This window comes from Delphinus delphis, chromosome 17 (genome assembly GCF_949987515.2).
Source record: "Delphinus delphis chromosome 17, mDelDel1.2, whole genome shotgun sequence".
NCBI classification, from domain to species: Eukaryota; Metazoa; Chordata; class Mammalia; order Artiodactyla; family Delphinidae; genus Delphinus; species Delphinus delphis.
This window is the reverse complement of record NC_082699.1, coordinates 30,895,673-30,922,546: the sequence shown is the minus strand read 5'-3', so window position 1 is coordinate 30,922,546 and position 26,874 is coordinate 30,895,673. Positions and strand designations below refer to the sequence as shown.

The 26,874-nt window shown below is 32.8% G+C and overlaps 1 protein-coding gene across 1 annotated transcript in view; it reads left to right on the top strand.

Annotated features, from left to right (window-relative positions):
* The window catches only part of MMP16 (matrix metallopeptidase 16), a 342,254-nt gene that overhangs the window by 154,708 nt on the left and 160,672 nt on the right, over positions 1-26,874 (top strand). The window contains exon 3 of the mRNA XM_060035200.1: positions 9,297-9,419. Within this exon, the coding sequence (XP_059891183.1) occupies positions 9,297-9,419 (123 nt within the window). The remainder of the gene's footprint in view (positions 1-9,296; positions 9,420-26,874) is intronic.

The window sequence follows — 26,874 nt, the reverse complement described above, 5'->3', positions numbered from 1 at the left end:
AAGGAGGAAATGATTAATTCTTTTAGTGCAGGGAAGAATTATTTGTGTTCATTGAGTCTTTGATACTCAAAAGTAAATCTACTTCAGCATTTATAATGATCAACACACATTAAACCTACACAATAGGGAAGATAAGAATACATTTTTCTCTCCACTTTTTCAAGTAGAAAACTGAAAGTCAAAGGCTAGTTGAAGTCCAGATTAGTTTCAGAGTCCAGATTTTTTGACATTTACTTGGGGAAGTTTCCACTATACCATGCTGTGTACCTTTGAGAAATGACACATTTTTCTTAAATACCTGAAGTGCCTGGACTCAGGAGTGTATAATTAATTCTTACATGTTAAACTAATTTAATATATAATTTTAAAATTCTATTTTGCCTTCTAATACTTAAAGTATGATGTTAGTCATACTATTTCTATTTCATCAAAACAGAAAAAAACATATAACAATGGCTTGAAGATTAAACAGTTTTCAAGCAGTTTGAAAAACTAAATTGGGATAGGGAGGGTGGGAGGGAGGGAGATGAAAGAGGGACGAGATACGGGGACATATGTATATGTATAACAGATTCACTTTGCTGTAAAGCAGAAACTAACACACCATTGTAAAGTAATTATACTCCAATAAATATGTTAAAAATAAATAAATAAATAAATACATTACCTCTCCTAACATTTTTCATAGATACTTAAATATTGAATTTGATTTGAGTCTGTGAAAACAGAATGAAGAATTAATATAATGCATTCTGTGAGAATGAGAAACCTGTTATTAATATTGGGAATACAATTTTGATATTTTGGATCTACTGCCCTGTAATCATCGCAATTCTCTCTTAATAGTATACTATCAAAAGTTCATTTTAAGTCATAAGATACCTCTTATCCAAAATAAATATAGTGTTAAATTAATAAGCAAAACCTCCAGCAAGCCCTGTGTTTCATTGCTGTGTACAATACAGAACTCCATTTATATTGTACTCTATCCCAACAACTTAAAAAGCGCTCTGGACAAGCTTTCTTGTTCCCTAACGCAGAGCTGATACCTTCTAATTCACTTTTTTGGAAATTATGACACAGTTTTTAAAAATACAATAAATGGTGACTTGGGAAACAAATTATTTTAAATATGCTTATTACTAGATACTAAAATTGAGAGAGTGGAGTCCTATAAAAGGTGTCATTTGTGTTTCCCCCCACTTTTGAAAGCCCCTGCTAATCATTGAAAAGACTCAGGATGGATAAGTTTGATTCCCTAAAATAGCTAGAAAAAGGTCTTTGTCAGGACATAATGGGAGAGGAATGTGTGCAGGATTTATTTGGACTCTTCCTGTGGAAAGGGGTCTGAACAGCAGTATGAAGTAAAAAATGCAGAGGTGCAGAAAAAGACACGGGTCTTTTCCTGGCATACAGTGGCTCAGATTACAGACCAAAAGAAAGGAATGTGTCAGTGTGCAGGTGTTAAAGTAACATTTCTGTGAGCTATAGCATTATAAAGAAAAGATCAACTAAATAAGCAGCCTTAAATTTAAAACCAACCAGTTTTTCTGCTTGCTTTTTGTTTTTTTTCTTTAAAAGAGTTTTGTTCTAACTCAGTTATTTTGAAATTAAAAATGCATCTTTCTCTTTAAAGAGAGTGTTACACTTGGTCGTTATTTCTATGAGAACCCATTAAAGCCTTGTTGAACCCTGGTCCTTTCCCTTCCTAGACTGTGATGCCTCCTCTGTCCTCTGTGTCATTCTCATTGTCACTCATACTAGAAACCCTGCTTCATACTAGAAGCAGCTTCATTTGCTTCCTGTCTGTTTTTTTCCACTGATGTATCCCCGGTCTTGGGGTATTGTTGCTCAGGGTACTCAGCTCAAATTATGTACCATTTTTGTAAGTGTAATCCCTATAATCATGCTACTTAAGCAATTTTCTGTGCTTCTGTAATATTAAATGAATGTGTGGTAACAATCCATGCTGAAATTGCATTCTATTATTTTACATAGTCAAATTATAATGTATGATTTTTTTCATCTAAGTCTTATTACATAAAATATGTAGTAAAATTAGAGACCTAGAATTATTCATCAGTATTAAAATAATGTCTTAGGATTCATTCATTCATTACGGCATTTAAATGCCATAAACATTTATCTAATTTTAGAGTCTTGTTGAAATCAATTGTTTTTAAATAAAGTAATTATATTCTTTTTTGGCAGACAGACATTTGGCGGATTCAATCTATAATTCTTGGGTAATGAAAAGTAATGATGCCAATTATAATAATCCCTATATTACATTGAAGAAATTAACCATTTTCATGCAACAAATCTGGTTAGTACCTTAAGTGGCATATTATATAGCTTTTGAATTAACATTGGTATTGGAGAGATAGTAGTGGTAAATACTTATACCATCCCCACCCAAAATGAGCTAATTATCATATGTTGCAATGGTTCTTTTAAATTATTGGTTACTTAGCTAATTTTAGTAAGCAAGCTCACTTAAATTCCTTAATAAGTGAATTAATCTATGTTATGCATAAAAATGCAGAGTTTTGCAAGGACGGAAAAGGATAGCAAGGCAATAATAAGAATGAGTCTAATATGTTTTTATAATATTAATAGTAAGTATTTTAAAATTTTAGTTTATCTTTTTATGTGTGCACAATGTTATGCCCTGAAGCATACTTGATGGGATTTGTAAGGTGATCTTTCTTTCTGTTTTTATCTCTCTCTCTTTCTTTCTCTCTCTCCATATATATATATATATATGTGTATGTGTGTGTGTATACACATACAAACATATATACATTTATACATGTATACTGGATGATCTTAGTAATTCTGTTTAATTTATTTAAATCATGCCCAGAAATTTGTCTTAATTAAAAATTATTTTAAGACTGAATAAGTAGCTTTATTCAAAGAATTATTATGAAACTGTAGTGATATTTGAACTCCTGATTTTGGAATTCAAGTATTTATTTAGATATATCAAGAACTACAAGTTTTTTGGTTTACTTATCCAGATGTTCCATGATTTTTTTTCTTTTGTCTAAATTATCAAGTTAAGACTCTTAATTTTCAATTTGGATATAAAAGATAGATCCATCAGTAATTAAAGATTTTTCTTTGTTATTTTTTAACATAACAATGGTACTCAAAGCTATAACATTATAGCATGGGTCAGTCCACATCTTGGTAGCTGCAGAAGGTTGGTTAACAGCTAAATGAGCAGGGTCCTTAGAGCCCCATTCCAAAAGGTAAAAGGTGAGAGGTGAAAGCTTAAGAAAGAGGTGACGCTGTAACAGAGCTTTTGTTCACATTGCAGATCATGGAGGCTTAATACACTTATTCTCTGTGCTTGGGTTTTTAAGTACTTTAACTTTGCAGTTTCAGCTTTGGAAATAACGTGTGGGTCCATGCAGGCTGCTAATGAGTTGATAGAAAAAAGAAACTCTGGACCAGAGTGAGCTATCAGCCTATCTACATTTTGAGCCCTAAGTTAATTTTCTTTTGAAAAATCTTCTTCATTATTATTGAACTTGAATACAAGCAAAGCCTAAGGATTTTTAACATAATAAATATAAGCATATTTTAAAATTTCTAGAAAGATTTCTTGGGACAACTATAATCATAGGTATTACTCTTACCTTTCATTAGAACTTGGAAAAGTTTGGAGGATAGAAACCTGTTTAATATATTATGTTGATGAATATTTTCTAAGATTACTTATGCCTAAGGCACAAAATATATATTTTTGAGTATTTTTTCCCTTGGTAAAGGTAGATATATGTACACAGGGCCACTGTGTGGCACAGCCCCAACCCCAAAGCCAAAGAGTGGCATTCCCATCTTATTCTATTGAGGAGCTGCCTTCCTGCAGCCCCACTATAGGGGCATCAGGGGCATGGACCACAACTTGAAGGAGCTTCTTGGAGTCATGCAGTGGGCAGCCCTATATATTAGTTGGACATAAATGCCCAACTAATTAATTTCTTTTTTAACTGAAGCTAATGGATACTGTTTCCTATATAGTGGCTTTTAACATTACTGTAAACTTGCTTAGAAGATTATGGTTACTTTATTTACATAAAACAGAAGATAATGTGTCTGTTGGCATATTTGTTATCAAAATACTAAGAATATCCCTGTCTTGAATAACAAAGTGCTTTATGTCAACATACAAGTCAAAGTGAACTGAAAAATGTAGAAACATAGATATCTGTATGCTGCTGCTGCTGCTTCTTCTACTACTAGTATAACTACTTCCTGATATTTTAAAAATAATATTAAAATTATAAGTTAATAATAATAGCAGTTACTATCTGCCAGGACCTGTTCTAAGTATTTCACCTGATTTAACTAATTGAATCCTCACATTAACTCAATAATAGTACAATCATTTCATTTTATAGAAGAGGAAACTAAGGAATAGAAAGAAACAGTAGACTGAATAATAGCACAGGGCTTGTGAGTCAGTGAAGCTGGATGGGAACCCTGGCAGTCTGGCTCTTGGATCCCTGCTTCCAACTTTTATAATGTAACTCCTCACAAGATAACTGATTTTTAGATATTTTTCATTTTTAAATTGAGTTAATTTAAACAAAGACATTAATGATCCACCAAACTAGTTTAAAAATGCTCCGTATTCTAAACAGTTAAACCAATACTGAATATCAGTATTATATTTATGAAAATTGGGGTGGTGCCGTGACTTACAACTTGAAATTACAAAATGTCTCTCTTGTAGCTCACTGCCCCCCACCCCCACCCCCACCCCCCGAGCCCAGTGCTCATTCCCCATGTCTTTGTTTGCTTTAGAATGTCAACTTAAAATTCTTAGCAAGGCTTCCCTGGTGGCGCAGTGGTTGGGAGTCCGCCTGCCGATGCGGGGGACACGGGTTCGTGTCCCGTCTGGGAGGATCCCACATGCCGCGGAGCGGCTGGGCCTGTGAGCCATGGCCACTGAACCTGTGCATCCGAAGCCTCTTCTCTGCAATGGGAGAGGCCACAACAGTGAGAGGCCCGCGTGCCACAAAAAAAAAAAAAAAAAAAAAAAAAAAATTCTTAGCAAATGAGTCAGTAAAGAAGCACAGGTATATGAGTGTGTGTTGACACACTGAAAAAATAAGTGTTTTAGCTATGATACTTTCACAAAAAAGTATGACTTGAAAATCACACACACACACACACACACACACACACACATACACTTCAACACCTTTCCTTTTCATATGATGTAGTTATTACCTTGGGTGAGACAATCAATTTTACTTTTGCATGCAAAAGTAAAATTGCACTCTTTACTTCTGCACTCTTGTGTATAGGTAAATATGGGATTTATCAAATTGATATATGAATGGAACTAACATTTTGGTGCATGATAACTAGAAATGAACTGCCAGACTCTAACTGAATAAGAAAATTAACATGCCAATTTTACATTTAATATTAGACAGCATTTAATTCATTGATGAATTCTAGTAAACACTGACCATTCTTGATATCACTGAGAACTTTAAAAATTGTAAGAGAAAGAAACAAATGCTTATAAAATTAAAGAACAAATGTTTAGAATCACATAAAAATCCCAAGGACAGATTTAGCTCAGATACTGTGTGACATATTTAGTGTCAAGATGTGCTCTGATCATGTTTTAGGGATTTTACATATTTTGATAATTAATACCTGCTAATATCTCTGTGCCAGAATATTTGGGTACATATATTGGTGAAATTAACATAGAGCTATCTTGACCAACCCTCATTAAGTGTTCTTTGAATTAAATTACTAGTTTATATTACCTCATGCCTGTTCTTATGTTTATTTCTTACACTTAAGTCATCTACATTATGATTTAATTTTATATAAAGTTTCACACAGCATCTCTCTGCATAGTAAGCATTTGTTCAAGGCACAGAGCTGTAAGAGTTACAAAGTCCTCAAGAAACATATAGGATAGTGAGGGAGATCGGTATGTGCAAAAAAAAATGCATGAAGACAGTTCATTTGCTTCATGTTCTTCACTGGAAGCTTCCCTGGGCACCAGTCCCATACAGGCGTCTCTGGTTTGACTAGCAGGCTAGTAGAAGACAGAGACAGAGATGTACACATTGTAATATACACTATAATACATGCTGTGTTGAGATGGTAAACTGTACCTGTGGGAGTTGAATAATGAGGAGGATAGGATTGTCATTGTAAATAAGGAGGCAAAAGTATTCCAGAGTTCACTGCATACAAAGGCAGAAAGAGGTTTGTTTCTGTAGAACTTGTGTGGATCTTGGGAAGCAGGGAGATGGGGGGCATCCTTGCTAAGTATGCCTGAATAAGATTCTGTCTATAAAAGAATTTCATACTTAGAATGTATAGTAAATACATCAGTGTTTTGAAAAGATTTATCTTTAGGAGTGAGAAGGCACTGTTGAGAGTAAGAGATACAGAGAAGTTTTAAAGGCAGAAGATACTACATCATGATTGATTGAATGTGAAGAGAGATCAGTGGAAGATGTTACCTGGATACCTGGCTTAGGCATTAGAAAGACTTTGGGCTGAGATAAGGTATCAGAAGAATTGGTGCAAGTTTGGAGCTGAAAAATCATAATTTTAAATTACATGTAAAATTAGAAATGATGACAAGATAGCTAGATGGAGATGTGAGAAGACAACTAATTATATTGTTTTTTTGTTTTTTGTTTTTTGTTTTTATCATGAATGTCTTACCTTAGACTGGAACTCAGCAAGAACCCCTTACCTTATCTTTTATACACACTTTTTTTTCATATATCTCAGCGTATTATAAAAGCCTAAAAATATTGTAAGATAAATGGATCAGGATAGAATGAGTAAATATATAAACAAATAGTTGGAACATAAGAAAGAATTATATGAAATGGGCAAAAGCTGAAGAAATACATAAGGAATTTAGCAGAAATATGTTTCAGCATAGGAATCTAATACTCATCCCTAAAAGCCCTGTCCTTTGGAAGATGCAATGTTTCATTGAGAAAACTTTTACTAGGTCCAACATATGCACAACTTAAAATGGAAATTTACATTAGTAAATTTAAATGTTTTCAATGGCTGTCTTCATCTTTTAACTTTATGTATTGTTAAAGTAATTTTAGAGAATATATCCTCATTGAAAACATATTTCATCTGATAATGTATCAGGATAAATACAAATTGTCAAATTTTATCCCACAATCCATTTCAAAATTATTTCTTTCCCTAGAGTGTTTACTTCAATATTTTCTTTAGCTAAATGTAAGTGTAATCACATCAACATTAAGTAAATTTATTCATATTTAATAATTATTTATTCTCACAGCACTTTCAGGGAGATGTCAGAATAAGTACTTGGTTAAGAAATATAATTTTTGTTGAGAGTATGATTAATGAAATAGCCATTGATAAAAGCCACTTAAATTATCATTAATTAATTAATATTAACCATTAATGCTTAATATTTGTTAGTTGAATATGTATCTAGATCTTACAGAATATAATAAAAATATATTTTCATTAAAAAATGTCCCTATCCACCTATTTATTAAGCCTCTTTTAAATTTTAGAGGTTGTACAGGTACAGGGAGTATGTAGATCCCCTGCCCTTGAGTGTTTTACACTCTAGTGAAATATATCTCAAACTTAGTGATTTAGAGCAGGAGTCCCCAACCCCACAGGCCACGGACTGTTAGGAACAGAGCCGCACAGCAGGAGGTGAGTGGTGGCTATCGAGCGAAGCTTCATCTGCCACTCCCCATTTCTCCTTATCATTTGCATTACCAACTGAACCATACCCCCTGCCATGGAAAAATTGTCTTCCGTGAAACTGGTCCCTGGTGCCATAAAAGGTTGGGGATTGCTAATTCAGAGTGGCCTGGGAGTTTTAGTTAAAAGTAAAAAATCTCAATTCTTGGCTCCAGAGACTTCAGTTCCATAGGTCTGTATAACTTTCTAGGTATTAGCATTTACAAGACATCTCATTTGGTTTGGAGACTTTAATAAAGGGAAAGAGTGATTTCCTGAAGTAACTCTACAATGCATCATAAACTAGGATGGAGTTTGTTAAGTCTGTTAACTGCAATGTCTACATTTTTGCTGGTAGGAGAATAAAAAAGGAGAAACATATAATGCTTATCAGAAAAGTGTTTTCTTTCTTAAAAAGTAAAAGTCATGCTTTCATTGTTGCATGATGTTATTCTTATGTTTATAAAAGCTAGTTAGCTGATTTATCCATGTAATATGTAAACTATTTCAGTCATTTTCATGAAATGGACATCTTTAGACAGTCATCTCTGCAGTCAATTATTTTCCATTTAAAGAGTATAGAAATTATTTGATGAAATATAACAAAAATTAATTATTTTGCTCATTTCCACTTTCTGAAGCCTGTAATGCTATGAAGATTCTGCTTCAGTTCTGTAATTGTTAAATTAAATGGGCTAATGGATGATAAAGCCATTTTGAGTCACTAAAGAAAAACTAATAAAAATCATGTCAATCTTTCTCCTTAGACAAGAAGCAAGACTACATAGAAAACATGACAATGGTCAAATGAGACTCTCTAGAAAAAAATTTAGACAACTATATCTATATAAGTATTAAAAATCAATAAATCAAAACCAGCATTTTATTTTCCCAATGTTAATATTTAAATTTTACTGGTGTCATACTAAACATTACATTCAGAAATAAATTTCTTAAGCAGTGAATTCAGTTACTATTAAAGTTTCAAAGAGAATGGCTGTTATTTGAAAATTGGGATAATGCTTAAAGTGTAAAGAAGAAAAAAGTGGAGAAAGGCAAATGTTATTCTAAACAACAATTTCCTTCTATTTAAGCTAGAAGAGAGTAGCATATATCTTCTTGATTCCTGGAGTTTAGGTCATGTAATAGATTTTAGAAATTGTTGAATGTTAAAGCTGAAAGAGACCTTAGTGAAAATTTATTTTAAAAAGTCTCATTTTCTGAATGAGACTTTCCCAAGGTCATACATCTGTTAACAGCAGATTCTAGTTAGAAGCATCAGAATACCTTAGTTTACAGTTAGCTCAAAGTGAATTAGAAAGAAAAGTTATCTAAAGGATATGAGTTATAAACTAGTGATTCTTGATCATTCCAGAAAAAAAAAATGCTTTCTACAATACTTAGATTCAAATTGCAAGAAAACTGACAAAATTCTCCTTTATGTTTTCCCGTTTTTATTACCACTGCCATAACTTCTCAATGGATTTCTCTTTGAAATTAATGATTAGCGTTGTTGGTAAATAACTGGAAAATATTGCTTTTTGCAGCTGGATGAAGAAGCCTCGATGTGGTGTACCTGACCAGACAAGAGGTAACTCCAAATTTAATATTCGTCGAAAGCGGTATGCGTTAACAGGACAGAAGTGGCAGCACAAGCACATCACTTACAGGTAAAAGAGCTAATGATGAATTACTGTTTCTTTTCAATTTTTCACAACTATGTATTTCGACATTTTGTTTGAGATCTTATGCACACTGACTACATGGTAACATATAGTGATGTAATGTTAACATAAAAAAAAATTGCAATTGAGAAGAGAATAAATTGTCCATTTGGGGACCCTGTAGACAGACATTCCTTGAAATACTTTTGTAAGCTAGATCTTCCAGCTTCTTGAATAAATGTTAACATTCTGAAAGACTTTCAGATGAGTATTCTAACACACAACATTCTTTATCAAGTATTTATAATCTAAAAAATTATAAAATAATAAAGTATATAAATAATTGCAATTTAAACAATATATCTTTGAATTATTAACTAACTTTTGGTATCAGAGCAACCATTTAACTTTTTATCTTTTTACAACAATGCAAATGGATCATCCTTTCTTGTCTTCAATGAAGCATGCTTAAGGGATGAGAGTATCTTCCAATCTGGAGTAGCAATTGCTGCTAGTTCATATTCATTCATTAACTGATTGAACGACGTTTTATTGAGTACCAGTTTGGACAAAGAACAGTGCTAGTTACTGGGGATATTACAATAAATAAAACATAGGGATTCCATCCATCCTCATAGAATTTACAGTCACGTGGAGAAGTTTAACAATCATATAAATGTGATGATGCCTGTTTTGAAAGAGAAGGAACAGGATGCAAGAGAAATGTAAACCATGTTTATTCAACCCAACTTAGAAAACCAGGGCTGGCCTCCCTTCTGTCTTGAGAGTAATATGGAGTATTAAAGGAAATTCTTTATATGATCACCTTAACAGATACAAAAATGCGTTCAAGAAAATTTAACCTCCATTTATGATAACTAGGAATCAAAGCAAAGAAAGATAATCAGAAAAATGGCATCTACAAAAACAAAAATTACAGCTTCATTATGTATTTCACATATAATATGACAACTGTAACATGAGATGTTCGGAAAAAAATCGTTAAGTGAAACAACAAAAAATACCTGCTATCTCTATCTCCATCCAATAACATTGTGCAACTACTTATAGTTGTAAGGTAATAAAAGAGAATAAAAGATATAAGGATCTGTAAAGAAATAAAACTATCTTTAGTCACAGTTGTATCACTTTCTAACAGAACACCCAGAATAAACTCTAGATATTTTTTTTAGAAATAATAAAAGAATATATCCAGCTTTAAAAATAATTAGTAGATTTTATTTTTAGAGCAATTTTAGGTTTACAGAAAAGTTGAGCAGATAGTATGGGTAGTTCTCACTGCCCCACCTCCTCCCAGTATACACACTCACATAGTTTCTCCCATTATTAAGATCTTAATTAGTATTAGATATTTGTTACAATTGTTGAGCCAGTATTGCTCTATTACTGACTAAAATCGATAGTTTACACCACAGTTCACTCTTTGTGTTGTAGTTTTATGGATTTTGACAAATGCATAATATCATATAGTATTACAGTGTCATACAGAATTAGTTTCACTGTTCCGAAAATCCTTTGTTGCACCTATTCATTCCGCTTCTCCTTAGGACACTACTGATGGTTTTAATGTCTCTATAGTTTTGCCTTTTCTAGAATGCCATATGGTTTGAAACACAGTTTGTAACCATTTCAGACTGCTTTCCTTCACTTAATAATATGCATTTATTTCCTCGTCTTTTTGTGACTTGATAGCTCATTTCTTTCTATTACTGAGTAATATTCCATTGTATGGATGTGTCACAGTTTGCTTACCTGTTCACCTATTGAAGACTTCTTGGTTGCTTCCAGTTCTTGGCAATTATGAGTAAAGTTAGTATAAATGTGTGTGGGCTGGTTTTTGTGTGGACATTAATTTTCAACTTATTTGGCTAAATACCTGGGAGTATAATTTTGCTGATCATAAGGTAAGCCTATGGTTAGCTTTTTAAGAAACTACCAAACTATCTTCAAAGTGGCTAAACCATTTTGCATTACCACCAACAATGAATGGAAGTTACTGTTCCTCTACAACTTTGTCAGGATTTGGTGTTGTCAGTGTTCTGGATGTAACCATTCTAATACGTGGTTTCTCAAATTTTTAACTTGCAATTCCCTAATGCCATGTGAAGCTGAGCATATTTTTGTATGCTTATTTGCCATCTGTACATCTTCTTTTGTGAGATGACTGTTTAGATCTTTGCACCAACTTTTAATTGAGTTGCTATTTTAAAGGTTCTTTGTATATTTTGGATTACAAGTCTTTTATCAGATATGTTTTCAAATATGTTGTCTCAGTCTGTGGCTTGACATTCCATTCTCTTTTTAGTGTATTTTGCAGAGCAGAAGTCTTAATTTTAGTAAGGTAGAACTTATCAATTATTTTCATTTCTATATTGTGCTTTTGTTGTTATATCAAAAAAACATTGCCAAACAGAAGGTCACTTAGAATTTCTCCTATGTTATCTTCTAAAATTTTAATAGTTTGGCATTTACATTTAGGTCAATGATCCATTTTGAGTTTGTTTTTGGGAAAGGTGTAAAATCTATATTCATTTTTTTACATGTGGATGTTCAGTTGTTCCAGCACCACTGGTTGGAAAGACCATTCTATCTCCACTACCTTTGATCTTTTGTCAAAGATCAGTTGCCTATGTGCGTGGGTAAATTTTGGTGCTCTTTATTCTGCTTCATTGATCTATGTGTCTATTCATAAACCAATATCACACTTTCTTGATTACTGTGGTTTAGAGTAAGTCTTGATATCAGATAGTGTCAGTTTTCTGATTTTATTCTTCTTCTTCAGTATTATGTTGTGTTTTCAGAGTCTCTTGCCTTCCCACATAAACTTTAGAATCGGTTTGCCATTACAGGCATTCCTCAGAGATATTCTGTGTTCAGTTCTAGATCAACAAAATAAAGAGAATATAGCAATCAAGCTCATATAGCAATCAAGCGATGTCTTGAAATTTTTGGTTTCCCAGTGCATATAAAAGTTGTTTACACTATACTACAGTTTATTAAGTGTTCAGTAGCATTATGCCCAAAAGCACAATGAGCATGCCTTAGTTAAAAGTACTTTATTGATAAAACATGCTAACCTTCAGCTGTTGATGGCTACTGACTGCTCAGGGTGGTGGTTGGTGAAAGTCAAGGTGGCTGAGGCAAGTTCTTAAAAGAAGACAACAATGAAGTTTGCCACATTGATTTACTCTTCCTTGTATGAATAATTTCTCTCTAACATGCAGCGCTGTTTGTAGCATTTACCCACAGTAGCACTTTCAAAATTGGAGTCAAGTCTCTCAAACCCTGCCACTGTTTTAACAACCAAGTTTATGTCATATTCTGAATGCTGTTTTTTTTGTTATGTCAATAATCTTCATAGCATCTTCACCAAGAGTAGATTCCATTTCAAGAAACCACTTTGCTCATCAGTAAGAACCAACTTCTCATCATTTAAAGTTTTATCACGGGATTGCAGCAATTTAATCACATCTTTAGGCTCATGTTTCATTTTAATTCTCTTGTTATTTCCACCACATCTGCAGTTACTTCCTCCACTGAAGTCTTGAACCACTCAAAGTCATCCATGAGGACTGGAATCAATTTCTTCCAAACTCCTGTGAATATTGATATTTTATCTCTTTCCATGAATCACAAATGTTCTTAATGGCATAAAGAATGGTGAATCCTTTCCAAAACATTTTCAGTTTACTTTACCCAAATCCTTCAGAGGAATCACTATCTATGGCAGCTATAGCCCTACAAAATGTATTTCTTAAATAATAAGACTTGAAAGTTGAAATCACTCCTTGTTCCAAGGGCTGCAGAATGGATGTTGTGTTAGTAGGCATGAAAACAACATGAATCTTGTATATCTCCATCACAGGTCTTGGGTGACCAGGTGAATTGTTAATAATCAGTAATATTTTGAAAGAAATCTTTTTTCTGAGCACTAGGTCTCAACAGTGGGCTTACAGTATTCAGTAAACCATGTTGTAAACAGATGTATTGTCATCCAGGCTTTGCTGTTTTACCCATAGAGCACAGGCAGAGTAGTTTTAGCATAATTTTAAGGGGCCGAGGATTTTTGAAATAGCAAATGAACATTGGTTTCAACTTAAAGTCACCAGCTGCATTATCCACTAGCAAGAGAATCAGCTTATCCTTTCAAGCTCTGAAGTCAGGCATTAAGTTCTCTTCTCTAGCTATGAATGTCCTAGATAGCATCTTCTTCTAATATAATAAAGCTGTTTCATCTACATTGAAAATTTAATGTTTAACATAGCAATCTTTATTAATTATCTTGGCTAGATCTGGATAACTTGCTGAAGCTTCTGTATCAGCACTTGTTGCTTCACTTTGTGCTTTTATGTTATGGATATAGCTTCTTTCCTTCTTTCCTTAAACCTCATATACCAACCTCTGTTAGCTTCAAACTTTTCTTTGGCTAGATCTGGATAACTTGCTGCAGCTTCTGTATCAGCACTTGTTGCTTCACTTCGTGCTTTTATGTTATGGATATAGCTTCTTTCCTTAAACCTCATATACCAACCTCTGTTAGCTTCAAACTTTTCTTCTTCAGCTTCCTCACCTGTCTCAGCCTTCACAGAATTAAAGAGAGTTAGGGCCTTTCTCTGAATTAGGCTTTGGTTTAAAGGAATATTGTGGCTGGTTTGATCTATGTAGACCATTAAAACTTCCTCCATATAAGCAATAAAGCTGTTTTGCTTTCTTATTATTTGTGTGTTCACTGGAGTAGCACTTTTAATTTCCCTCAAGAACTTTTCATTTACTTTCATAGCTTAGCTAACCATTTGGGGCAGAGGTCTAGCTTTTGTCCTATCTCAGCTTTTGACATGCCTTCTAAACCTAATCATTTATTACTTTTACTTAATGTGAGAGATGTGTGATTTTCCCCTCACTTGAATACTTAGAGACAGTTGTTAGGTAATTAATTGGTCTAATTTCAATATTGTTGGGCCTCAGGAAATAGGGAGGCCCAGTGAGAGAGAGAGCAATAGTGGAATGTCAGGTCAATGGAGCAGTCAGAACACAGACAACATTTCTTAACTTCACTGTTTTATGTGGGAGTGGTTCATGTTACCCCAAAACAATTACAGTAGTAACATCAAAGATCACTGTCACAGATCACCATAACAAATATAATAATAATTTAAAAGTTTGAAATATTGCGAGAATTACCAAAATGTGACACAGAGACACAGTGAGCAAATGCTTTTTGAAAAATGGTGCCAATAGACTTCCTCAACATAGGATTGCCACAAACCTTCAATTTATAAATAACACAATATCTGTGAGGCACAATAAAACAGGGTATGCCGGCACCCATGAAATAATTTAGCAGGACTTTTATTGTGAACGCCTTGAATATACAGATCATTCTGGGAAGAACTGACATCTTAATATTGATTGTTACCATTAATGAACATGAATATTTCCCCATTTGTTTAGGTTTTTGATTTCTTTCCTCAGAATTTTATACTTTTAATCTTATAAATCTTTTGTATATATCTTAGTCCATTTGGACTTCTATAACAAAATACCATGAGTGGCTTATAAACAGCAGAAATTTATTTCTCACAATTCTGGAGGCTGGGAGTCTGAGATCAAGGTGCCAGCATAGTTGGTGCCCTCTTCTAGGTCACAAACTTCTTGGATATTCACATACATAGCAGAAGGGCTAGAGATATTTGTGGGACACTAATCCCATTCATGAAGGTTCCATCTTCATGACCTAAGGACTTCCCAAAGGTCCCATCTCCTAATATTATCATCTTTGTGGGTTAGGATTTTAACATATGAATTTTAGGGGGACAAATATTCAAACCATACTCACATATTTTGGATAGATTTATTTCTAAGGATTTCTTTAAATATTTTTTGTACTATAAGTTGTATTGTGTTTTAGATTTCAAATGCTAAATGTTTATTACTGATATATAAGATAGCAATTGACTTTTGTATATTAACCTTGTAGCCTAGAATTTTGCTATAAATCACTCATTCGTTCAGGATATTTTTTTGGTCAGTTCATTTATATTTTCTACATAGAAAATCATGTCATCTGAAAACAAGGATAGTTGTTGTTTTTTTTAATTCCCAATCTGTATTGCTTTTATTTCCTTTGCTTATTTTATTGCATTAGCTACTGCTTTCAGTGCAATGTTGAATAGGAGTGCTGGGAGCAGACATCATTGCCTTTTTCCTAGTCTTTAAGGGAAAAGCATGTAATTCCTCACCATTAAGTATAATATAAGCTACAGGCTTTTTGTTAGATGTTTAATCAATTTGAGGAAGTTCTCCCATTCCTAGTTTGCTGAATATTTTTAGTATGAGTGAGAGTTGTCTTTTGTCAAATGCTTTTTCTGTATCTATGCTATGATTGTATGTTTTTTCTTCTTTAGCCTTTTAATGTGATTGATTTCCTTAATTAATTTTCAAATGTGGAATGAGACTCTCATGCCTGGGCTAAATCCCACTTTGGCATGGTGAATAATTCTTTATATACATTGTAGAGTTTGATTTGCTAATTTTTGTTTAGGATTCCTACATCTATGTTCATGAGTAATATTGATAAGCAGTTTTCCTTTCTTGTAACGTCTTTATCTGGTTTTGGTAGTAGGGTAATGCTAGTTTCATAGAATGGGTTAAGAATTCTATTTTCTGGAAGAAATTTAGAGAATTGGTATGATTTCTTCCTGAAATGTTTAGTAGACTTCACCAGTGTAACCGTTTAGACCTAGTTCTTTTTTTTTTTTTTTGGAAGGGTATTAATTTCTAATTCAATTTATTTAATTGATATAGGACTGTTCAGATTACCTATTTCTCTTTGTAGAAGTTTTTATAGATTGTGTCTTTTAAAGGAGTTGTTCTGTTAAATCAGTAATAGCCTTTATAGGCTGCCTTAACAAAAACCTTGGTGGCTTAGACATCAGGAATTAAATTTCTCACAGTTTAGGAGCTTAGAAGTCTAAAATTGAGGTGCTGTCAGTGTCCTTTTCTGGTAAGGCCTCTTTTCCTGGTTTTTAGATGGCCACCTTCTCACTGTGTCCTTATCTGTGTCCTTTATAGGTCAGTTTTAGACCTATAAAGCTTACACAACTATGTTTCCTCTGTGTATGGTTGGAGAGAAAGAGATTTCTGGTGTCTTCTTCTCTTCTTATAAGGACACCAGACATACAGAATTAGGGTCCAACCTGTGACTTTATTTACTATCAAGTACCTCCTTAAAGTCCCTATCTCTGAATACAGTTACATTGAGAGTTAGGGCTTTAATATATGAATTTGGAGGTACACAATTCAGCCCATGACATCATCTAAGTTATCACATTTATGGACATACACTTGTTCATAGTATTCTTTTATCATCCTTTTAATATTCATGGTATCAGTACTGATATGCCTTCTTTCATAACTGATAATAATTTGTGTCTTCTTTTTTTTTATTTAGTCTGGCTAGAGGTTTATTAATTATATTAATCTTTTCAGAGAAATGGCTTTAATTTTTTTTTCTGTATTGTTTTCCTGTTTTCAGTTTCATTGATTTCTGTTCCAACTTTATTTTTCTTCTGTTTGCTTTTTTTCCCCTAATTTCCTAAGATGATAGTTTAGATTAATTACTTTTATCTTTCTTTGCCTCCTAATATGCATTTAATGCTATATATTGTATTTTAAGCACTGTGTTTGCTGCATCCCACAAATTTTGATAAGTTGTATTGTCGTTTTAATTTAGTTCAAGTAATATTAAAATTTCCTTGAGATCTTCGTTCTTTGACTCACATGTTACTGATAAGTATGCTGCTGTATCTCCAAGCATTTTGAGATTTTCCCTAGTATTCTTGGTGAATGTTCCATGTGAGATTGAGAGTAATGAGTATTCTGCTGGTTTTGGATGAAGTGTTCTATACATGTTGATTAGATAAAGTTGATTAATGATGCTGTTCAGTTCAACTATATCCTTACTATTTTCTATCAGCAGGGTCTGTCAATTACTGATAGAGTGGTGTTGAAGTCTCCAACAAATGGTACACTTGCCTTTTTCTTCTTGAAGTTCTATCAGTTTTTGCCTCATTTATTTTGTTGCTCTGTTGTTAAACATATATATATTAAGGTTTGTTACACCTTGGAAAAATTGACACCTTTATCATTATGTAATATCCCTCTTTATCTCTGATAATTTACTTTGCTCTGAGGAAGATTTTGTCTGAAAATAATATAGCTACTATGGTTTTATTTTGATTAGTGTAGCATGGTATATTTTTTATCCTCCTATTTTTAACTGTCAAAATCTACATATGTAAAGTGAGTTTCTTGTAGACAACATAAAGTTGGGTTTTTTTTTTTTAAATCCACTCTTATCGTCTTTATCTTTTCATTGGTATATTTAGGCTATTCACATTCCAAGTAGTTATTTATATAGTTAAATTAATATCTACTATATTTGTAACTTTTTGCTGCCCATTGCTGTTGTTCTTTGTTTTGTGGATTTTGTTTTGCTTTTGTTTTTATATTTCCTCTTTTTCTACCTTTTCTGGTCATATTGAGCATTGTATATGTTACCATTTTCTATTAGCATATCAATATTCTTCTTGCTTGGTTCATATACTTCTTGCTTAGATGGTTTTTGAGGAGAAGTCTAATTGAATTGGTATCTTTGTTCCTCTGTAGATAAGGTGTTTTTCCCCCCTCTGGCTTCATTCAAGGTTTTATCTTTGTCTTTGGTTTTCTGCAGTTTGAATATAATATGTCTGCATGTAGATTTTTTCTCTGAAAGTCCTGGATCTGTGGTTTGGTGTGTGACATTATTTGAAATATGTCTCTGTTCATATCTCTCTTCTTCTTCTAGTATTCTCATTATGTTCTGTTACACTTAAATGTCCCATAGTTCTTGGATGCTCTGTTCTGTTTTCCAGCCTTTTTTTTTTTTTTCCTTTGCTTTTCAATTTGGGAAGTTTCAACTGAGTTATTTTCAAGTTCACTGATTCTTCCCTTGGTTATATAGTCTTATGATGAACCTGTCAGAGACATTTCTATTAATATATATATAAATATATATATATTTTTTTAGCATTTCCTTTTAATTCTTTCTTGTAGTTTCCATCTCTCTGCTTATATTACTCATGTGTTTTTTTCTTGTTGTCCACTTTTCCCATTAGAACCCTTAGGATATTGATCATATTTAATTCAAATTTCTGATCTGATAATTCAAAATCTCTGCCATAAAGAGTCTGGTTCTAATGCTTCTTTTGTCTCTTCAGTCTGTGTTTTCTCTTGACTTTTAGCATGTTATTAATTTTTTTTGAAAGCCAGACATGATATATTGGGTCATGAAACTGAGATAATAAGCCTTTAGTGTGAAGTTTCATGTTCATCTGCTTAGGAGTTTGGCTGTTTATTTTTTCTTGTAGCTGTAGGTGTTGGAAGCTTCATTTTCTTCTACTGGTCTAGTTTTTGTCTCCCATGTTGTCTCTGAATATCCTAGAAGCTCTTTCTTAAATAAACTTTGTCTCTTGCAGCTTTCTAACTTGTAATCCACTGTTATTATACTGAGCCTTGTTGGTGTGGTGTAAAGTATTGGGGTGAGGAAGCAGTCTATAATCCTGTGATTAAATGTCAGTTTTTTAGGTGGACTTGACTTTTGGGGATCTTACACCCAGAATATTAGCATAGCCTTTTACTTCTTTTCTTCTACTATATCAGACAGGAATGATTCAGGGACTTTTGCTTCTGATTCTTCGTACTCTTCTGTGTCTCCAGTTTTGGGGGTGGAACTTTGCCCTGTAACTGCAATTCTCTGATGGAGCTATGAAGTGTTGTTTAGTTTTTGTTTGCTTAGCTTTTTTGTCTTATTGTGAGGTTGGGAGTGACAGCTTCCAAGCTCTTTACATGTCAGAACAGAAACTGGAAATTTTTTACAAGATCAATATACAAAGTAAACCGGCACACACACAGAGTATAATCTTTACAAAAATAACATTTAAAATAGACACAAAAGTATGAGTAAAGAATAAATCTACAAAAGATGTGTAAGCCCTTCAAGAAAAAAATTAGGAACTTTTATTGAAAGACATAAAAAGACCAAAAATAAATGTAGAGATATATTTTGCTCTTAATAGAAACTCTCAATATAATGAAAGTTCAGATCTTCCACAAATTCAATGCAATTTTAACAAAATTCCCAGTAATATTTTTTGTATAATTTAACAAACTGACTCAAAAATCTCTGAGGATTAGTGAAGGCCCAATATTAATCAAAATGTTCCCACTTACTAGATATGAAGACTTTCTTTAAATCAATACAAATTAAGGCAATATGTGGTGTTAGCACAGAGATAGACAAATAGTCCAACAGTGCAGACAAATGATCACAGAAATAGACCATTCATGTATTAAAAAATTGATTTATGCCAGAGCAGTCCTTGTAGATCAGTGAGGAAAGGATGGGCTATTTTACTTATTAACTTATTCTGTGATAATTGGTTATCTATACAGAAAACAATGAAATTAGGTTCTTACCTCATGCCATAGAAAAATCAATAAATACCAACTGGATTAAAGTATAATCAATTTTAGACCTATAAAGCTTACACAACTATGTATATTGATATTTATTTTTTTCCATTTCAGATTTTATTCTTTTTCTGACCTGATTTCCAAACTCTTGACAGTGTACCCTGTTTAGTGTCTCTGCATCCTTAGGTACTACCTACACCATTCAATTTTTAAAGAAAGAAAGAGAGAAACTAAGAGCCATTAGGTTCAGAACAGATCATAATTCAATCTATGTTGTATCCCTATACTGACAATTGTCTCAGTTAGTTTTGAATTTTCAAATAATTAGGTGTTTATCCCTGTAAACTTCCAGATTATTTTTTAATGTTTGATTATTGATATGCACATAATGTGATCAAGAGTTTTGGAGTAAGAAAAGTCTGGATTTTCATTCTGGCTCTGATACTTGCTACCTGTAAAACCAGGATCAAGTTACTTATTTTTCCAAGTCTCATTTTCCCTGTGTGTAAAGTGAGTATTGTAACAATACCTGCCTCACAGGCTTAGGAGACAATAAGTCAGATAGTAGGGAAAAAAACCAAAAACAGCATAGTGCTTGAAACTCAGTGCTTAATAAATGCCGATTATTATCTTAACTCCTTTAATTTATCAAACAAATCCCAGAAATTGTTGAGAATATTATAACAGGATAAGAGAAAGTTGGGAGTGAGAGCTAAATATATTACCTTCTAAAGTTAATATATATAAGGTGTTAAGAAGTTGCCTTGTATATAATAGGTAGTAAATAGTATCATTTTCTACTACTTTTTTTTTTTTACTATGTTTAGGAAAATAAATACAAAATATGACATTGGAGCTCAAAATGATTACAGAATGTGCCATTACAGAATAAAGACAGGAGTTGGAATGGGGGTGGTAGAATCTAGGTTTTATTAGATTGCAAACTCATTATGAGCCAACAGTATAATGTGGCTCAAAAAGAAAAGCTAGGCTGTCCATAGTAGATTTATAGAAAGCAAAGTGTTCAAAGCAGTGGAGATGCTAATTTTATCTCTGCTTTGTTGGCCATGCCTTACCTGATGTATCTTTTTTTCTTTGGGCCACCACATTTTCTGCTGCTTCTTGACAAATTAATGTACACTTCTAAAAAGAAATCGAAATACTAAGAGATCTTGAATGCAGGTTGCATGAGGAAGAGCTCAAGATTAGAGACAAGTATTCTTAACATGATGGAAAGAATATTTAAGGGAGAAATTTCCTGTTATTTTCAAATACTTAAATATCTTTTTTATTTTAATTAATTAATTTATTTTTGGCTGCATTTGGTCTTCCTCGTTGCACGGCTTTCTCTAGTTTCAGTGAGTGGGGCCTACTCTTCATTATGGTGCATGGGCTTCTCATTGCGGTGGCTTCTCTTGTTGTGGAACACAGGCTCTAGGCATGTGGGCTTCAGTAGTTGTGGTACACAGGCTCAGTAGTTGTGGCTCGTGGGCTCTAGAGTGCAAGCACAGTAGTTGTGGTGCACGGGATTAGTTGCTCCGCAGCGTGTGAGATCTTCCCAGACCAGGGCTTGAACCCGTGTCCCCTGCATTGGCAGGCGGATTCTTAACCACTGTGCTACCAGGGAAACCCTATTTTCAAATACTTAAAGGCTTTAAGAGAAATCTAATATTTTGAGCTATCAGAAAATTAAATCATCCATCCTACAATTCTTTTTTCATCATTGGAAACATATAAACCAGGAAATTTATTCACTTGTCAGGGAAATTAGAGAACATTTGTGGAATGGTTGGAAAGTTCAATTATATAACTTTAAGATCTCTTCCTATCTTTCAAATGTGGGATTGAAAGGAACTTTCTATAATCAGTCCATTTAAAGGGAATGTCTAGGCCCCTACGCCTTCCACTTAAATGACCTCAATGTTTGATGCCTAGAAATGGGAACTTCTGAGGTTGTATCACTTACGTATTCTTAGGGATATATATAACTTTGGCTGATGCATAATATATATGCTGGTTATAACTGTAATACAAGTACTGGTGACCATTCATCTCTTACTTGAATTTTTATGATCAATTTCCTTTTGACAGATTTTGCTTCTTGGATAATCATGTGTATTTAATTCAATAAATGATTATTGAACAGCATTATGTGGCAGAACTGTCAATAGATAGATGAGTTAGGCAAGGCCCCTGCTCCCATGGAGAATGTAGTCTAGTATGGGAGACAGGTATGTAAGTGAATAATTGTAAAATAGTATATTGTATGTTACTTCAAGACCATACAGGAGCTCCATTTAATCAGAGAACATATCCATTTTATGCTCCCCAGCACCTAGTAGAGTGTCTGCTGTGTATTAGGTCCTCAAAAAATAGTTGTTGAAAAAATTAATGAATTTTTAGTAGTCTTTGGTTAAACTTTATTCAAAATAATAATAGGATCTTAATGAGTAACATCATTTTTTATCAAGTAGATATTTATTTCTCGGGTTTACTGAATATTATATAAAGTAGATTTAGCCTAAATTCCTTTTCTCTATAAAATATGAACTCCAAAATAATAACTTATATAATAAATGACCAATGGGATAGGTAATCAACTGCCAGATGCATCTATTTTAAAAAATTATAGTTTATTACTGGACATATACCCTGAGAAAACCATAATTCAAAGACTCATGTACCAAAATGTTCATTGCAGCTCTATTTACAATAGCCAGGAGATGGAAACAACCTAAGTGTCCATCATCAGATTAATGGATAAAGAAGATGTGACACATATATAGAATGGAATATTACTCAGCCATAAAAAGAAACGAAATTGAGCTATTTGTAATGAGGTGGATAGACCTAGAGTCTGTCATACAGAGTGAAGTAAGTCAGAAAGAGAAAGACAAATACCGTATGCTAACACATATATATGGAATTTAAGAAAAAAAAATGTCATGAAGAACCTAGGGGTAAGACAGGAATAAAGACACAGACCTACTAGAGAATGGACTTGAGGATATGGGGAGGGGAAAGGGTAAGTTGTGACAAAGCGAGAGAGAGGCATGGACATATATACACTAACAAACGTAAGGTAGATAGCTAGTGGGAAGCAGCCGCATAGCACAGGGAGATCAGCTTGGTGCTTTGTGACCACCTGGATGGGTGGGATAGGGAGGGTGGGAGGGAGGGAGATGCAAGGGGGAGGAGATATGGGAACATATGTATATGTATAACTGATTCACTTTGTTATAAAGCAGAAACTAACACACCATTGTAAAGCAATTATACTCTAATAAAGATGTAAAAAAAATATAGTATATTAATGAGTATTCATAATGTATTAGTGGATCTGATAGTATTATGTTATATTATATTAAATTAATTAGTATTGATTTTCCCAGTAAATTCTTCCTTTAGCTAACCTTGATTTTAAATCCATGCTTCTGTGACTACTAAGGATACAACCCTAGAAGTTATTATTTTACTTTAACAATATATGCAGAAAAAAGAAAGCTAGAAATTGCTAAAGAATAAGGAGTTCCTTCCCAGAGATATTTCTCACCATTCTCTCTAAACCCAATGAGCTCACTGAACTTGATTATCCTATTGACAAACTTGTGTATCCAGAGGATACACAGCAAGCTGAGAAACAGAAACTATTTAAATAAGACCCAAAGTAATATGTACTTAGGTCTGCCCTACCTGGAAAGCTAGCATCTTTGGAAATAGTTAAATATTTAATGTTAGCTTTCCTAGAGGGACTCCATAGTCAATCTCCACTCTGATGATTTCTTGTATTTAAAAAAAACGTGAAGTCACATCAACTATACAAACATAATATGGGTAAAAGTAAGTTAGTCTATTTAGTTCTCCTCTGATAGAACATTTTAATACATTCTGAATAAGGATCTGCTAATAATTTAAATATGTAGTTTATTATTTTTACTCTGTTATATTCTTAGAAATTGTCTACTTTCCTAGTTATGATAAATTCCATTTACTTGCTAATCTTTTTTAATAAAATGTTAGTATGCTTTTCTGAACAACTATTTTTATTTATTGAATTGAGTAAATGGTATTTAACCCTGGTCATACCAAAATATCTTGACATAAGCATATCATATAACTTCTGTATCTTAACTAAATACCGAAGTATTCAGTTTTATTTTTTCTTACTTTGAAAATTAGAGATAAAACAGTACCCAAAATTTGAAAAAGATTGATCACTTTATCAAAATTTTAGGAGGAAAGAGTCATTATTAGTATGTAGAATTTTTATTGAAGAAATTGGTATGCATCCAATGATACTGAAACTAGAGAATTCTGACTTTACATAGTAATTTTAGGCATTGGGTAACATGTACTGTCTCCTGAATACCTAAACAGAGTTTACTTGATTTGAAAATGATGAAACCTTTGGCAATGTCCTTGTTACACATTTCCCATAACTTCTATTCAAATGAACAAATATTTGATTATTTTACATTTCATATTAATTTATTTTACAGAACTAATGAAGCAAAATAATTCCTACAGTTCCATGAGTAAAGAAAACACATACATATTTTGGTAGAGTTTTGTTAATAAGCCTCTTTCTCTCCAGATTTATTGTTTCTCTAAACGTCAAATTCTAACACTTTTTAAAATTACCCTAGAAATAGTGAAGTAAACTTAATATCTCACTTATCATGGAGAAATTTATGTATTGCTATTGAGAACTGTAAAGCAGAGTTCAAGCTTCTTTTAACTTTGAATATGTAATACCAAACACCAAAATATTTAGTTTTTTTCTTACTTTCATGTTAGAGATAAATTAATACTCTAATTTTGGAAAACAGTCATCACTCTATTAAAAACTTGAAAGGGAAATACTCCATTATTAGTACCTAAATTTTTTATTAAATGAATTGGTAGCGATTCAATGAAATTAAACCTAGAGAATCCTGACCTTACACAGTAACCTTAAAAATAAATTAACATACTTTGCCTTCAGTACCAATTATTCTGATGAACAATGATGTCTTGAATTTCCCACTTCATCAATTTTATTATGCAGGGTTGTATAAGACATGATTGTTAAAGATTATATGTGTATATATATATATATATATATATATATATATATTAGGTAAATGTTACAAAATTTACCAAACTGAAGGCTTAAAAGAATCAGTGAAATAGCATAATGAAAAAACCCAATAGAGAATTCAAAAAATGAAAACAATTGTCTTATTAAAATGGAAAATATGTTCACTATAACCACTCTATTTCCACAAAAAAAGACAAAGTAAAAGCACTTTAAAATTAAATTAGTTTGTTTTTCAAATATAACCTTCATTTTATTTATTTTATAGTATTGTCTTTATTTTGCAAGTATATATTAACAATTTTGTGTATTACGTATTAGAATATTAAGAATAACAGTGTTTACTCTTAATATCATATGATGTCTCTGTGCTCTTTATTATTTCAGTTATTAGTAAATACAAAATATCTCTCAATGGCATAAAATTTCTAAGTTGGTTTTTGTGTGTACCTAATTCAGAATTCCAGCTCTAACTCTGAAGTACACTAATGTGTCTTGTATTTTTTTAAAATTTTTATGGGAGTATAGTTGATTTACAATATTGTGTTAGTTTCAGGTGTACAGCAATGTGAATCAGCCATGTATATATATATGTATATCTGTTCTTTTTCAGATTATTTTCCCACATAGGTCACCACAGAATACTGAGTAGAGTTCCCTGTGCTATACAGTAGGTCCCTATTAGTTACGTATTTTATACATATCAGTGTGTATATGACAGTCCCAATCTCCCAATCTATCACTGCCCCCCACGTTTCTCCTCTGGTAACCACAATTTTGATTTTGAGGTCTCTGAGTCTGTTTCTATTCTGTAAATGTTTATTTGTATTATTTTTTATGATATTCCACATATATTTGTCTTTCTCTTACTTACTTCACTTAGTATGATAATCTCCAGGTCCATCCATGTTGCTGCAAATGACATTATTTCGTTCTTTTTTATGGCTGAGTAATATTCCATTGTATACATGTACCACATCTTCTTTATCAATTCTTCTGTCAATGGACATTTAGGTTGCTTCCATGTCTTAGCTATTGTAAATAGTTCTGCAATGAACACTGGAGTGCAGTAAGTGGGAATGTAAATTGGTACAACCATTATGGAGAACAGTACGGCGGTTCCTTAAAAAACTAAGTATAAAACTACCGTATGAACCAGCAATCCCACTCCTGGGCATATATCGGGAGAAAACTGTAATTTGAAAATATACTTATGTCTTGTATTTATGAATGACGTCACAAATATTGTAGTTAAGCACATTTTGGAAATTCATCAGTACATAGCTTTGAAAAACACAGTGATGTGTTTTCAAGTCAAAGTGGTACTCCACATTTATTATTCTTTATTATATTATATTACTTCATTTTTCTCAGAACCACTGTGTACTTATATACATATACTAACATGATTTCATTTTTCTTTGCTGTAAGGTTACCCTTTATTTGAATATAAAATAATTTCTCCATTACATACTGAATCCAACACTAATTCCTATTAACAATATCCTCAGAACGTATACTGAATTTGTCTAATTCTTCATATCTCCATGACAACCACTCTAGTACATTTCTCTAATTTCACTTGCTCAAACTTCCAAAATGTTTGGTTCCAATCTTGTCCCCCTAGTCATTTTTCATCAGAAGCAGTGATCTTTGTAAACTGGAAAAATACCAGGATACGTCTCTGCTTAAAACTCTTCAGTGGTTTCCTTTCACAGAACATAACCCACTCCCTGCCAATTCTCTTTCATCTCATACCACTGTTCTGAGCATTCATTTTGCACCAGTTCACAAAGCAGTCCCATTCTCTGAACTGGCCAAGTTTGTTTGCGCTGTTCACTATTCTTTCTG